The sequence below is a fragment of the Chiloscyllium plagiosum genome, chromosome 4 (assembly GCF_004010195.1).
Source record: "Chiloscyllium plagiosum isolate BGI_BamShark_2017 chromosome 4, ASM401019v2, whole genome shotgun sequence".
Taxonomy (NCBI): Eukaryota; Metazoa; Chordata; class Chondrichthyes; order Orectolobiformes; family Hemiscylliidae; genus Chiloscyllium; species Chiloscyllium plagiosum.
Window position 1 is genome coordinate 32892259 of NC_057713.1, and position 14387 is coordinate 32906645.

The 14387-nt window shown below is 41.9% G+C and overlaps 1 protein-coding gene across 1 annotated transcript in view; it reads left to right on the forward strand.

Annotated features, from left to right (window-relative positions):
- The window catches only part of slc22a13b (solute carrier family 22 member 13b), a 38098-nt gene that overhangs the window by 9957 nt on the left and 13754 nt on the right, over positions 1–14387 (forward strand). The window contains exons 2-5 of the mRNA XM_043687914.1: positions 2524–2627; positions 6908–7062; positions 12856–13024; positions 14026–14146. Coding sequence (XP_043543849.1) covers positions 2524–2627; positions 6908–7062; positions 12856–13024; positions 14026–14146 — 549 coding nt within the window. The remainder of the gene's footprint in view (positions 1–2523; positions 2628–6907; positions 7063–12855; positions 13025–14025; positions 14147–14387) is intronic.

Sequence of the window (14387 nt, forward strand, 5' to 3'; positions counted from 1 at the left end):
GTGGTACCAAATAAAGGCCCCTAGCCAACCACTGAGCCTCTGTAACACTTGTCTAGGTAACAACAACGGGAGCATTCTCATGGGGTACAGCAGTGGAGGAAGAACATTCATCCTAATCAGGGCTATTCGGCCTAACCATTATAACGGTAACCCCTCCCATCACTGCAACTCCTGTTTTATCCTCTCCAATAGTTGTCCATAGTTAGCTTTATACAGCTGGTGGAAGGAAGGGGTAATAAAAATTCCCAGTACAAAAAAACCTTTTGGTGACCATCTAAACGGGAACTGCATTCCATCCTTCAGGTTTGGCCCCTCCACTAATTCACCTACTGGCATGGCTTCCGATTTTGCAAAATTGATCCTGTAACCCGAGAAACCACCACATGGATTAATTGTTTGGATCAATCAAGGAACAGACATCTCCGGATTGACCAAAAACAAAAGGACGTCATCAGCATATATGGGGATCTTATGCTCCCCCATTCCCACCTTTGGCGCTACTATTTCAGGATCCCTCCTGCTAGTTTCAGCTAACAGTTCAATCGCCAAGGTAAATAACAGCAGTGATAAAGGACACCTCTGACAACTATCTCTTCCAATATTAAAGTTATTTGACTTAATACCATTTGTAATGACTGCCACCTTAGGATCATTATACAGTACTGCCATATCTAGCAAAGGATCCCCCCCAAACCAAAGCTCTCTAGAATCTCAAATAGGTACGGCCATTCTATCTGACCAAACGCCTTTTCTGCTTCAAGGGAGACCACCAAACCCCGGAATCAATCTTTGCTAACGTACCTGTACTGTGTTCAGTACCTTCCTAATATTGTTGAAGGAGCTATGGCCCTTAACAAAACCTGTCTGGTTTTCTCTTATAATATGGGGAAGGACCTTCTCCAACCTCAGAGCCAACATCTTGGATAAAATTTTGAAATCTACATTCAACAGCGAAATTGGTCTGTATGAAGTGCATTCTTCGGGGCCCCCTTTCTTTAAAATAGCCTCCCTAAGAGTAGGCGGTAGACAATCCTGTGTATAAGAATATTTGTACATCCCCAGAGAGAAATCAGAGTTAATGTTTCTGGTCCAGTGATCCTTCTTTACTGTTAACCCTGCTTTCTCTCCACAGACGCTGCCATACCTGCTGAGCTTTTGCAGCAACTTCTGTTTCTGTCTCTGATTTACAGCATCCACAGTTCTTTTGGTTTTTATGATATATACAATATCAGCTTTCATCTGTCAGTTGTCCCATCAAAGTTCTCATCTGTGCCATCTGTAACAGGATCGATGTGCAGTGCCCTCCCTCTGTCAAGCTGACAGCTCTGCCATCCTCACCTTTTGTCCTGATTACATTCCATTCATGCCTGGTATCTCAGCACATCCAGATCCTAATCTTCCCTTTCACAGTGTACCAGTATCTATGGTGATCACTGTGAGTGTAAAGGCTGTGATGGTTCTGCGTCTCCTTCATTGCTCTCTTATTAGTATTTTTTCCTCTGTCTGGTGAATTTCATACTTGTTAGATATCTGAAAAGAAAATGATCTGAGGTAATATTGTCATTCAGGAGTGGAGTACAGTAAGAGGTACACCTTCTGTATCTGGTGCATCAAAAAGAGTGAGATTAAGAGAAGTGAAACTTGGGGAGGATTCGGTATGAGGATACTGCCAATTACTATGATTTCACCCTCACCATTAGCTCCAATCTCAATTAAAACATCCCAATAGTGGTCAATACTGACCTATCAATGTGATTAGGAAATTCTGGCAAACCATTTCCTTTCATCTGGCTCTTGCTGCCTCCTATTTTATGCCATCTAGTCATCTGCAAAAGAGAGACAAATGTGCCAGTGAGTGCCATACATTTGGCTGATGGCTTTGTCATGTTGGAGTAACTGGCAAAGGATGCAGCCTGAGAGATGTGGCAGGTATGTGTGTGTGTGTGAGATTGGAGCAGGGGCTGAGGTGCAGTTGGTGTGATATAGAGGTGATTTTTTTTTTTCCCTGGGTGAGATTGGGCAGGTCAACCTGGATACTGCGCCTCAAGGTTGCCACAGTGACTGTCAGTCGAGTAGGCTGCAGCCCTGTTGATTGGCAGAAGTCATGGAGGCACGCGGTGATACTTCCATATCAGGGATCCTCCAGGATTCTGATACTTTTTCAATGGACTCAGAGCTAGGCAGGGCTGGTGCTGAGGGCAGACTGGCTGTCAAGTGTGCTGGATGGAGCTCTCAATTGTTTGATTCGCTTCTCAAGGTAACTTTTTTTGTTACTTAATATTAATAATAATACGTTTGTGTGCCAGTGGAATAAAGAATCTCTGAACACCTTATCAAACGCCTTACTAAAATCCATATATACCACATCTACCGCTTTCCCCTCATCAACCTCCTTCGTCACCTTTTCAAAGAATTCATAGAACATTGTTCGATATTGCAATGATATAGCAACTGAAGAAGCATTTACTCCTCCCTCTTTTAACCAAGCCCTCTTTCTAACTGGGATTGTTTCTCACTCTTCAGTTTGATCTGGTTTGTGATGACCATTGGTTAAATCAGCTCTCACGGTCCGTTTCCATGTTTGGACTTTTTGTTGGTGCCTTGGTGTTTGGTCCACTAGCAGACAGGTAAGAACAAATTAAATACTATAAAACCACTCCAACTGATGATTTATAATCTAAAATAAAATGTTTGTATTCACTCGTGGCACATGGGCATCGTTGCAGCATTTATTGCCGTGGAGAAGGTAGCGGTGAGCTGCCATCTTGAACAGCTACAGTACTTGTGCTGTAGTATGACTCACAATGCTGTTACTGAAGGAGTTTAACCCAGTGACAGTGAAGCAGCAACACTACATTTTGAAGTCAGCATGTTGAGTGGCTTGAAGGGGAATTTAAAAGTGGCGGTGTTCCTGTTTATCTGCTGCCCTTGTCCTTCTAGATGGAAGTGTTCGTGGGTTTGGAAGGTGCTGTCTAAGGATCTTTAGTGAATTTCTGTATTGCATCTTGCAGATAGTACACACCACTGAGTGTCAACGGTGAATGAAAATGTTTGCGGATGCGTTATCAATCAAGTGGGCTGCTTTGTCCTTGTTGGTGTCAAACTTCTTGAGTGTTGTTGTTACCCATCCAAACAAGTAGGGAGTATTCCATTACACTCCTGACTTCTGTCTTGTAAATTGTGGAGTCAGGAGATGAGTTATTGGTCACAGTATTCCTTGCTTCTGACCTACTGTTAAAGCACTACATTTATATGGCAAGTCCAGTTCAGTTTTTGGTCCATGTAATTCCCAGAACACTAATATTGTGGGACTCAGTGATGGTAACACCATTGAATGTCAAGGAGCCAGTGGTTAGATTGTATCTTCCTAGAGATGATCATTGCCTGGCATTTGAGTGGCATAATATACTTGCCAGTTTTTAGCCCTTGCTTGAATATTCTCTGGATCTTGTCATATTTGGGCTTCAGTGTCTGAGGAGTGCAACTGGTGCTGAACATTATGCAATCATCAGCAAACATCCCCACTTGTGACCTTATGATGGAGAGAAGATCATTGACAAAGCAGCTGAAGATGGTTGGGCCTAGAACACTATTCAAATGAACTCCTGCAGAAATGCCCTGGAGCTGAGATGACTGACCTCCAGAAATGACAACTGTCGTCCACGTTTTGCTAGAGCACATTGATGGCACATTTGGTCGATTGTGGCCTTGATATCAAAGGCTTTCACTCTCACCTCACCTCTGGAATTCAGCTCTTTTGTCCACGATTGAACCAAGGCTATGATGAGGTCAGGAGCTGAGTGAGCTGAAAATGTGTTGCTGGAAAAGCGCAGCAGGTCGGGCAGCATCCAGGGAACAGGAGAATCGACGTTTCGGGCATAAGCCGATTCCTGAAGAAGGGCTTATGCCCGAAACGTCGATTCTCCTGTTCCCTGGATGTTGCCTGACCTGCTGCGCTTTTCCAGCAACACATTTTCAGCTCTGATCTCCAGCATCTGCAGACCTCACTTTCTCCTCAGGAGCTGAGTGACCCTGGCAGAACCCAAACTGGGCGTCACTGAAGGGATTATTGCTGAGCACGTGCTGCTTGATAGCACTGTTGATGACACCTTCCATCACTTTACTGATGATCCAGAGTAGACTGATGGGGCAGTAATTGACTAGGTTGGATTTGCCCTGCTTTTTGCATTCCTGAGCAATTTTCCACATTGTTGGATAAATGCCAGTGTTGTAGCTGTACTGTAACAGCTTGGTTAGGGATGTGGCAACATCTGGAAAATAGGTCTTTATTACTGTTGCTGGAATGTTGCCAGGGCCTATAGCCTTTACAGTATCCAATTCATCCAACTATTTATTCATATCATGTGGAGTGAATCAAATTGGCTGCAGACTGGTAAGTGTGATGCTGAAGACCACTGGAGGAGGCTGACATGGATCATCCACTTGGCACTTCTGGCTGAAGATTACTGCAAATGTTCCAGTCTTATCTTTTGCACTGGTGTGCTGGGCTCTCCCATCATTGAGGATGGGGATATTTGTGGAGCCTCTTCCTCCAGTGAGTTGATCAACTGTCCACCAACATTCATGACTGGATGTGACATAACTCCAAAATTTAGATCTCACCTGTTGATTTGTGGGGTCGCTCAGCTCTGTCTATCACTTACTGCTTTATGCTGTTTGGCATGCAAGTAGTCCTGTTTGGGTAGCTCCACCAGGTTGACATGCCCGGCACTGCTCCCAACATGTCTTCCTGTAATATTATTAAAAACATATATTTCACTAAATTAGCCTAAGTACCACCTCTTATCTTTATTGTGTGTTTTAGAACAGGCAGCTTTGGTGTAGATAAATTGAGAAGATATTACTTAGGTGGCAAGGAGCATATGCAGAGAGAGGTCAAAAGGACTGAGATCCTACCTGCCTATCTGGTCAGTTACTAGTTAGGAATAATCAAATACCAACTTAAAGATAAACTGGTGATGCCCCCCAAACCTTACTATGATGGGTGAACCCTGTGCTGAAATGGAATACCATCAGGTGACTGGAGGCAGCCTCCTGGCACCAGATTGGATTTAACAGCAAGACCTCCTTTAATTTCCCCTAAAACTACCTGAAGCTGCAGGTGTTAGAGGATTCCCCTTCACAATGATTCTTTAACCTCCATCTTGAGGCATCATGCATTCTCCCACCTATAGCAGCAGCAGTACCCACATTTCCTGGTCAGATTGCCTGTTGCCCAAAATATTGGACACTCAAATTAGCCCTCCAGTGTGTGCCATCCACTTGCTGTCCTTAATTAACGGAGAGGTTTGCTGATGACCCTATTAATTAGCCATCTCCAGGAAGCTGGACAAACCTCATAAATGACTGGGTTGGAGCACAGAAATGGTCCCAAACCTCATTTATAAACTAAGGCAATTATGATAGCATCCATAATGCCATTGGATCAGAATACTGTGAAGTTACAAAAGGGGCATTGCATTTCAAAACTGCCTGCTCTTGGGATACCTTGAGCATAAAACAAAGGATGGGCACTGAACAGCACTCTCTGGAATACATTAGGTGAAAGTGAAGTGGAAGCAGATTCCTGGGTAACTTTTGTTGAATACATACATGGAAAGGGAAAATTAAATGACCATAGGGAAAGGGCAGATAAGTGGGACTAATTGGACAGCTCTTTCCTATGACTTGGCATGGCGTTGGTAGACTGAATGCCCTCCTTTGTGCTATATGATTCTATACTTGCAAAATAATTCAAATACTGTAATTATAGATTCTCTCACTAAGTTCAATGAAACAATATAAAGGAATCCAAATATTATCTTGGCTTGAGCTGAAAGGTGACAAGTAACATTATGTCACACAAGTGCAAGACAATGACCATCTCCAATAAGAGAGAATTTAACCATCGCTCCTTGCCATTCAATAACTAATATTATCGTCGCTAATTTACCCCACTATCAACATGCTGATGAGTTACCATTCAGAAACTGAACTGGATTAGCCACACTAGCAGTTGAGAGGCACAGAATCCTGAATTCAGCAAATCCTGTCCACCATCTGCAAGACACAAGTCAGGAGTGTGATGGAGTACTCCCCACTTGCCTGGATGGATGCACTCAAGAAGCTTGACATCACCATGGACAAAGCAGCCCACTTCATTGGCACCATATTGTCAAAGGTTCATTCTCTCCACTACTGATGCCAAGTAGTAAAAGTGTATACAATTTATAAGATGAATTACAGAAATTCACCAAGATTCCTTAAACAGTACCTTTCAAGTCCATAACTACTTCCATCCAGAAGGACAAAGGGCAGCAGATGCATGGGAGTACCAACACCTACAAGGTTTCCTCCAAGCCACTCACCATCCTCACTTGGAACTACATTACCGTTCCTTCAGTGTCACTGGGACAAACCATGGAACACCTTCCCTTATAGCATTGTGGGTCTACCTGCACCAAGGGGACTGCTACAGTTCAAGAAGGCAGCTCACCACCACTTTCTTGTGAGCAATTAGGGATGGGCAATAAGTGCTCAGTCCCCAGTGATGCCCATATCCCATGAATGAATAAAATAAAAATCCTTATTTTCTCTTGCACTGTTGTCCAAATATTCACCTCAGAACCAAGACTGATCCTATACATTCCTCATGTTCATTCATGCAACTGGAGCTAAATTCCTAATGTTGCTCCAGACTCTCAGCTAAAACTATACTGGCAAAGTCCACTTGTCACTGCACATGGTAACCAGCAGAGAGTATAGTTGAACTGACTGCTAAGGCTGAGATTCAGCCCAGATTACTCATGAGTCCGTTAAAATACTTTTGGAGTTATTGTCCTTGTAGAGGATAGCGGTTGGGTAAAGACCAAGGCACATAATTCATGATATGTCCTTTTTTTTGTAGGTTTGGCCGACGCCCAATTGTTTTGCTGTCACTGAATCTTCAACTCGCCAGTGCTGTGGGAGCAGCGTTTGTGCCAAGTTTCAACCTATTCTTGGCTCTGCAGTTTGTTGTCGGTGCATCAGTGTCTGGCATGTTAATTAACAACTTCGTCTTAGGTATAAGGAAAGCACTCAATTTGGAAAAGGGGAGGTACATGGTGGTAATGTCACTAGTTTTCAAATCCATAGCTCCCAGCTAAGGTTCTGGGACTATGGGTTCGAATCCATGGCAGGTGGTGAAATTTGAATTCAATTTTTTTTTAAATCTGAAATTAAAAACTAACATAATTGTGACCATTATTGATCTGTTTCACTAAAGACCTTTAGGGAAAGGAGTCGGCCATCTTTATCCACTCAGATGACTCCAGGCCTACAGAAACGTGATTGATTCTTAAACATAATCTGAGATGGGCAACGAAACCATAAGAAACAGGAACAGGAGTAGGCCGTTCAGCTGCTTGAGCCTACTCACTCGGACTATGGCTGTTCTGACATTCCTCACATCCACTTCCTGCCCTTTGTCCATAACCCTTGAGTCCCAAACTGATCAAGAATCTCATGCTGGCTAAGATGTTCCATGAACTAATATAATATACTGCCCTTTACCTGCTACAGCTTGCATTTACAACGTAGAAGTGGCTAGAAGCAATTGACTGGCTGCAGTCAGTATTTATGCTTCACTTAACCTAAAATGCAACAATAATGTACTACAATTAGGTATTTAATTATCAGGTTGTATTTCTATAACTCAGTATGTTAACCAATTCCACGAATTTAAATTACATTACAAACAATGTTTTGCTGTTGATTTCCTGTCCCAGCGTGGAACTATTTCAGATAATTGATTGAGCCTTGCTCATCAGCAGTTCAGAAAGTGTAAAGAAAACTGATAGATGCAAACAGGCAATGTTGTGTTCTGACTTGGGAAATGATCTCCTGTTGAAGAAAGTAAAATGCCAAGTGGAAGGGAGTTAAATACTGTACAAAATACCAAAACCTGTGAATGTTGGAAATCTGAAACAAAAGCAGAAATTGCTGAAGAATCTCAGCGGATTTGGTAGCATCTGTGTCGAGGAAGCCGAGTCTTGAAAGAGGAATTCCATTAAACTTCAACATCTCTTTTTTATATTTATTTACAAATCTAACTTAACCACTGGCTTCCTATTTCTTGACTTTACTGATTAGAATTGGAGGAGGGACTTTGACACTTTTAGGTCTGACGCTGAGGAGAATGTTTTTTCTAACCGAGTCTATTTTATTCCCTCAACCTTCAATTCAATTTCCTTTCATCAGCCATGTCTATCTGACTTGGACTTGGGCTTGGATCTTAACTGGCTTCAGGCACAAATTGTGTTGAAGTTGCTTCTGTATTCAGGACAATTTCCAGTGTTTTGTTGATTGAACATTATTCTGGGTAGGGTCTAACCTATCATGGTTCACCTGGAAAAGCAAATACTTTCTCAAATTTTGAAACCTTTGAGTGCTTTTGCCTGAGCTCTATGGTCTTTCAGATGTGAAGCAGCTTTTTCAATTTGCTATCGTGGGTCTGCCGGTGTGAGCAAAATTAATAATGTCATCTAAATAACACACTCCTTGCTGAATTCCTTGCAAAATGTGATTCATTCCCCTTTGAAGAATTTCAGAGGCTGAAGAAACAATAAATGGCAACCCTATGAAATGAAATAGATCCAAACATCTGTTAGATGGACAGTTTTTCCAAAGCCACAATCTAGTCTCCAATATGTTCACTAAGTAACTGATCTCTTGTTCCAAACAGCTAACTTGCTGGCTTGGGTTATCGCACTGCTGAAGTTTACTCATGATGTCTGACCGCAGCATATATTTTAGTTTAGCTAAGGGAAACAAACTCTTCAGTGTATTATTCTCAAGAATCGTATCACTGAGCCTGCTTCAGTTATATGTACCACCCTTTTTGTTTCCCTGATTTACAGTCAGATAACCAGGAACATCCAAGACGATTATTAAAAGTGAAAGATATCTCCAGCTGTTCCACATACCTGTTGAAAGACTCTCAAGCATGACTGGAGTCTCCCAGTCTCGCAGCAATACCTGCTGACACTGCCATCTTTATAGGTCAAGCTGTCCAAGTGGGCAAACAGCCTTTTCACAAAGACTGGACTTTTAGAACTATTCTCAGCAAAATAAAATGTCCACATTTGGTTTGAGACAACCACAAGTCTGAAGCCACTCACATATTTGGCAGGAGGCAGAGAATTAAGTCATTAAATAGCCCATAGTCAGGTATTTTTCTAAACTTTTCTTATTTTCACTGATAGTGCACAAGATATCTGCAGGCTTAGAGATTCATTTACTCAAAGAGGGTGAGATGCAAGCAGCTGGTGAACTTTGGTAGGAACTGGCAGCCAAATTGTGAAGCTGTCTGCAGGCTGTGGGATTTTCCAGTCTGGAGGTGTTGCAATGGTACAACCAAAGTGAAATGTTCCTAATTGAAAGGTGTCTACCAGGCCCATAATAATGATTGGAGCCAGGACAAGGTTATAGGTCCATCGCATGTTAAGGCTTCTTCAAACATTGACTTTTCCAATGAGAGGGAAAGCAGCATAGAGATGGAGATGCAACAACATAAAGATGCTGTGCACTGGTAAGGAGAGCTTTAACAGCATAAGGAAGCCATTAGATTGGATAAGGAGGGTACATAGAGGAAAGAAGGCTGCCTCATGCTACCCAGTGCAAGGTGTGTGCGTCAGAGGGTCAGTTTCATTGATATATCAAACAGCAATGTGAAAACTACAGATTGGATCTTATGTGAAGGCAGCAAGTCCTGTTACCAAGAACAAAGGTGGCTTTGCATGTCATATTAAGGGCCAGAAGCAGAGAAGATGGTCAGTGAAACAGAGCAAGCAGAGCCATGGTAAGAGCCATGCTGTTGGAGGTAGTTTATTACCATAGTTAGAAAATTAGCCAATGAACAGGAGACAGTGAGTGGAGATGAGGGGTTCTTTTTCAAGTTGGCAACTTGCGACCAGTGGAGTTCCCACAGGGATCAGTGCTGGCAATGCAACTGTTCACAATATGTATTAATGACTTGGAGGAAATCTACTGTAGTTAAATTTGCTGATGCCACTAAAATAGGTGGGAAGGCAGGTTGCGAGAAGGACTCAAACACTTTTCAGAGAGGTATTGATAGCGTGGGAAAGGAGTTGGCAAATGGGGTATAATGTGAGAAAATTTGAAGTTATTCACTTTGGAAGGGAGAAATAAAGTTTCAACTTTGATCTCCAGCATCTGCAGACCTCACTTTCTCCTTGATAGCGAGTGGGAAAGGAGTTGGCAAATGGGGTATAATGTGAGAAAATTTGAAGTTATTCACTTTGGAAGGGAGAACAAAAGAATAGAGTATTATTTAAATGGAGAAAAACTATAGAAAGTTGCAACATATGAGGGACGTGGGAGCTTTGTGCATGAAACACAGGAAGCTAGTGCACACGTGCAGCAGGGAATCTTGAAGATTAATGGAACGTTGACCCTTGCTTCAAGGGGGTTGCAGTAGAAGAGAGGGGAAGTCCTACTGCACCTGGACAAGGTACTGCTGAGACCACATTTGCAGTACTGTTAGCAGTTTAGTCCCCTTTCTAAGGAAAGATATTATTTAATTGGAGGCAGCTCAGTGAAGGTTCACTAGGGTGATCCCTGGTATGGAGGGATGCCTTAGGAGTAATGGCTAAACACGTTGGGACTCGATTCATTGGAGTTTAGAAGAATGACAAGTGATCTCATTGAAACTTATGGGGTTTGACAGGGTAAATGCTGAAAGGATGTTACCCCTCATGGGCGAGTCTTGGACCAGAGGGTACACTCTCAGAATTAAGGGGCACCAATTTAAGGCTGAGGTGAGGAGGAATTTCTTCTCTCTGAGAGTTATAAGTCTTTGGAATTCCTTGTCTGTGGGGGCAGAGAGCTTCTGTATATTTAAGGCTGAAATAGGTAGATTCTTGATTAGTAAGAGAATCAAAGGTTAAGGGGAAAAGACAGGATGGTGGATGTGAGGCATGTCGGATCAGCAACGATCCTAATAAACGGTGGAGCAAGCTTGAGGGGCCAAATGGCCTGCTCCTGTTCCTATTTCTTATTATCTTATAGTCAATGGGTAATCCCACAGTGTCAATCACTGGTGGCATTTTTCAAAGATAGGCAACAGTACAAGATGTTTTAACAACCTGAAGAGAGTAATGAGTCAATTCTGACAGTAAGCTTGACCAATAATTACCCCAAGATCAAATGATGCCATGGTGGTGGGACTCACTAATTACCAGAGACACACAGAGAGCCACCAAACTGAGAAGGTCTTCCTAAAGATGGCCATGCTGACCTTTCATGAGAGACCCCTACCATCCCTCTGTACAAGCCATCACTATATATCACAGCCTCAGGTATTGTAGGTGCTAATGATGCTCTTATTTTTACAAACCATCTATCTATTTGATTCCACACCTTGTCACTATCAACTGTTGCACATCAGTAAATACAAGAGTGGTTATGCTGTGAAATTCTAGACCTCTAACTCTGATTAAACATTCAAGGTTTCTGGACTTAACAAATCAATATCACTCAATGACACACTAGTCTATGTATTCACTCAGTCACTTATGGTCACTTCCATCAGAGCTGTCCCTGTGCACTGAGTTAATATGGAAGCAGCAAACTGCTGCACTGGTAATGAAATGGTCTCAGCCTGAGGCCTCTGGAGCCTCCTATGAGCCTTACTGACTCCAAGAATACCGGGGGCTCTTATACTGGTCTTGCGACTGCCCCAGTCATCACACCAATAGGCAGTGCTAATACCAAAAAGGTCAAGGATCTGCCTTCAGCTATCAAAGCCCTGAGAGGAGCTTCCATCACCTTCAGCCTGCTCTTCCTCTCTCCTCTCAGGTACCATATGCACTCCAATGATTGCTGGAGTTGTTCAGCTCTTGGCAATGGAGGCATGTATTGCTGGCTCATCCATAGGCCTCATATACAGCATCATACTATTGAGGTTTGTATGTGCCCCTCAATGGTGTTATGTTCCCATGGACCACTCCATGAGGATTTCCACACACTCAGTGCATTCCCATGTCAGAAATTGCATCATCCAAGTCATGGTTGGACTCTGCCAACATTCGTACATGGGATTGCTCTGCCTGCAGCAGCTCTGACAGATATTCACACATTCCATGTACAAATTATAAGTGTATGAATAATCTGAATGCCAAACTATGAATACTCTGTGTAAAAGCTGTAACTATATATTAAACAAGTGACTACTCAACAATGGTAAATGATGAACAGATTGTCCTTGAGTGCTCCTGATTGGGGTTGGTGTGAAAAGAAAAGTAGTGGAACAGCAAATTAAACTGGAGATTAGAAACAGATAACCAGAATTATGACACTGCATGTAATCTTAAAGTTAGGGGTGAAATCTGGAAATATTTTTCGCTAAAAAGGCAGTAAGTATTCTGGAACTTTGTCTGTCAAAACAAAGTATGTGTTAAGTTATTCAAAACTTTAAAGACTGATAAATATTTTTTGTGTATCATGGGCTGTAGAGTGAAGTCAAGTAAAAAGACATCAGGTATCTATAATCTAATTAAATGGCCCATCAGGCTTGGGGCAGAACAGACAACTCTTTTTTGTGTATATATGTTTCTTAATGAATTCCCCAAACATTTTAAATACTTTAAAATAGGAAGATGTCTTATTTTAGAGGAATATCTCAGTCTTCAAACAAAGCTTGTTTATTTTTCATGGGAAAACTCCATTACTTTGTTTCTACCTGCTGGGTATGTGTTTCTTGTAAGATTAACAATAATAATGAGATGGATGGAGATTTGCAACTATAACATTGGAGCATGGCTTAAAATCTATCATGCTAATTTTGTGTATTTGCAGGTGCAGAATGGTCTGGTGTATCACAGCGAACACTTACAATTGTCCTCTCGCACTGTGCCTTTTCATTAGGGCAGATGGTTCTGGCTGGACTGGCTTATGGGATACGTGACTGGAGAATGCTGCAATTAACTATCTCATGTCCAATGATTATTTTTCTGCCTTATATATGGTGAAGTATTTTACATAACTTTTGTAAATTTCCATTCTGTCATCAGTGTCAAGTGCTCCTTATTTCCCTGTTGAATTTATTAATAATTATCTTACTTTTGGTTTTCCAACAACAGGAAACATTCTCTCCACATTAACCTATCCAACACATTCATAATTTTAAAGAGCTCTATCAAATCACCTTGAACTCTTTTATCCCTTTAGCTGCTAGAGCTTTACTGCTCTCCTGCTTTTTTAAAGGCCTGTTTACCTTATAACGATTGTAAAGGCATTTTCAAGTCTTGCAGAGTTCTGGAAGTATATCTGAGGGAGATTTCTGTTCAGAGATATTTCCTTCAAAGTGGCCATTAACTCTCTTCTTGGTGCAAGCAGCAAGAAATCTGAACCAGGAACTAAATTGGCCCATTTCTTCAATTAATCAAGTTTTTAAAGGCATGAGATCCCTCAGCCTACCAGAATGTCTTCCACTGCCACTGTATTTAACACCAAAGAAACTTGCATTTATATAATCTGTTTAACCTACTAAAGCTTATCAAGATGTTTCGCAGAACATTTGTTTCCCAATTTGGACAGACGAGGAAGAAACGTGGCCAAGCGATGACTGCATGTATTTAAAATAGGTAAATGATAGTTGGCATTGTGTCCAACAGCTGCCACTATTGACATCAAAGCAACGTTAGCATGGGTAATGTGACTGACGGCTGTTAGGAGTATTGAAGTTCAACTCCCCTGTCCTCCTCCGAATGATTCACTCCTTCCCCATGGGAATTTTGATAGCAAGGTGCAGACACCCAAGGACTCAGTTATATCCTGCCTCATCCACGACAGGTTCCCTAGCCACATAGTCAACCTGACCCTAAGAAGCAGGCTTCTACGAGTCAGACAGGAGAAATCCCCCTCCTTGCGGTACCTCCTCCTATTCCACCCTCTCGTCCCATCTCGGCTACACAAACATTGAGGATACGATGGCATCAAACTCTTGTATTATTGTATTTTCTGCAGGGTCCTCCCTGAATCTGCAAGATGGCTTATAACAAAAGGTCAATATGAAGCAGCCAAGAAGTATATAATGAATGCAGCAGTAATAAACAAAAGGGTGATACCTGAAACGTTGTTTGACAAGGTATTTTATCACGGTTGAAATGTTTCAAGAAATTACTTCAGTAATAATAACTATGTTCAGTCAAGCTTGTTGAGAAGAAAAGGTTAATGCCATAGTCAAGTTAATAAATTGGCATGGGATTTTATTACGACTCAAAGTGCTTGAATCACAATATCTAACCAAACACAAAGGATACATGATGAATCAGCATTCTAGAAACTCCTGTTACACTTCAAATAGTATGAAGAAAACAACCACCTGA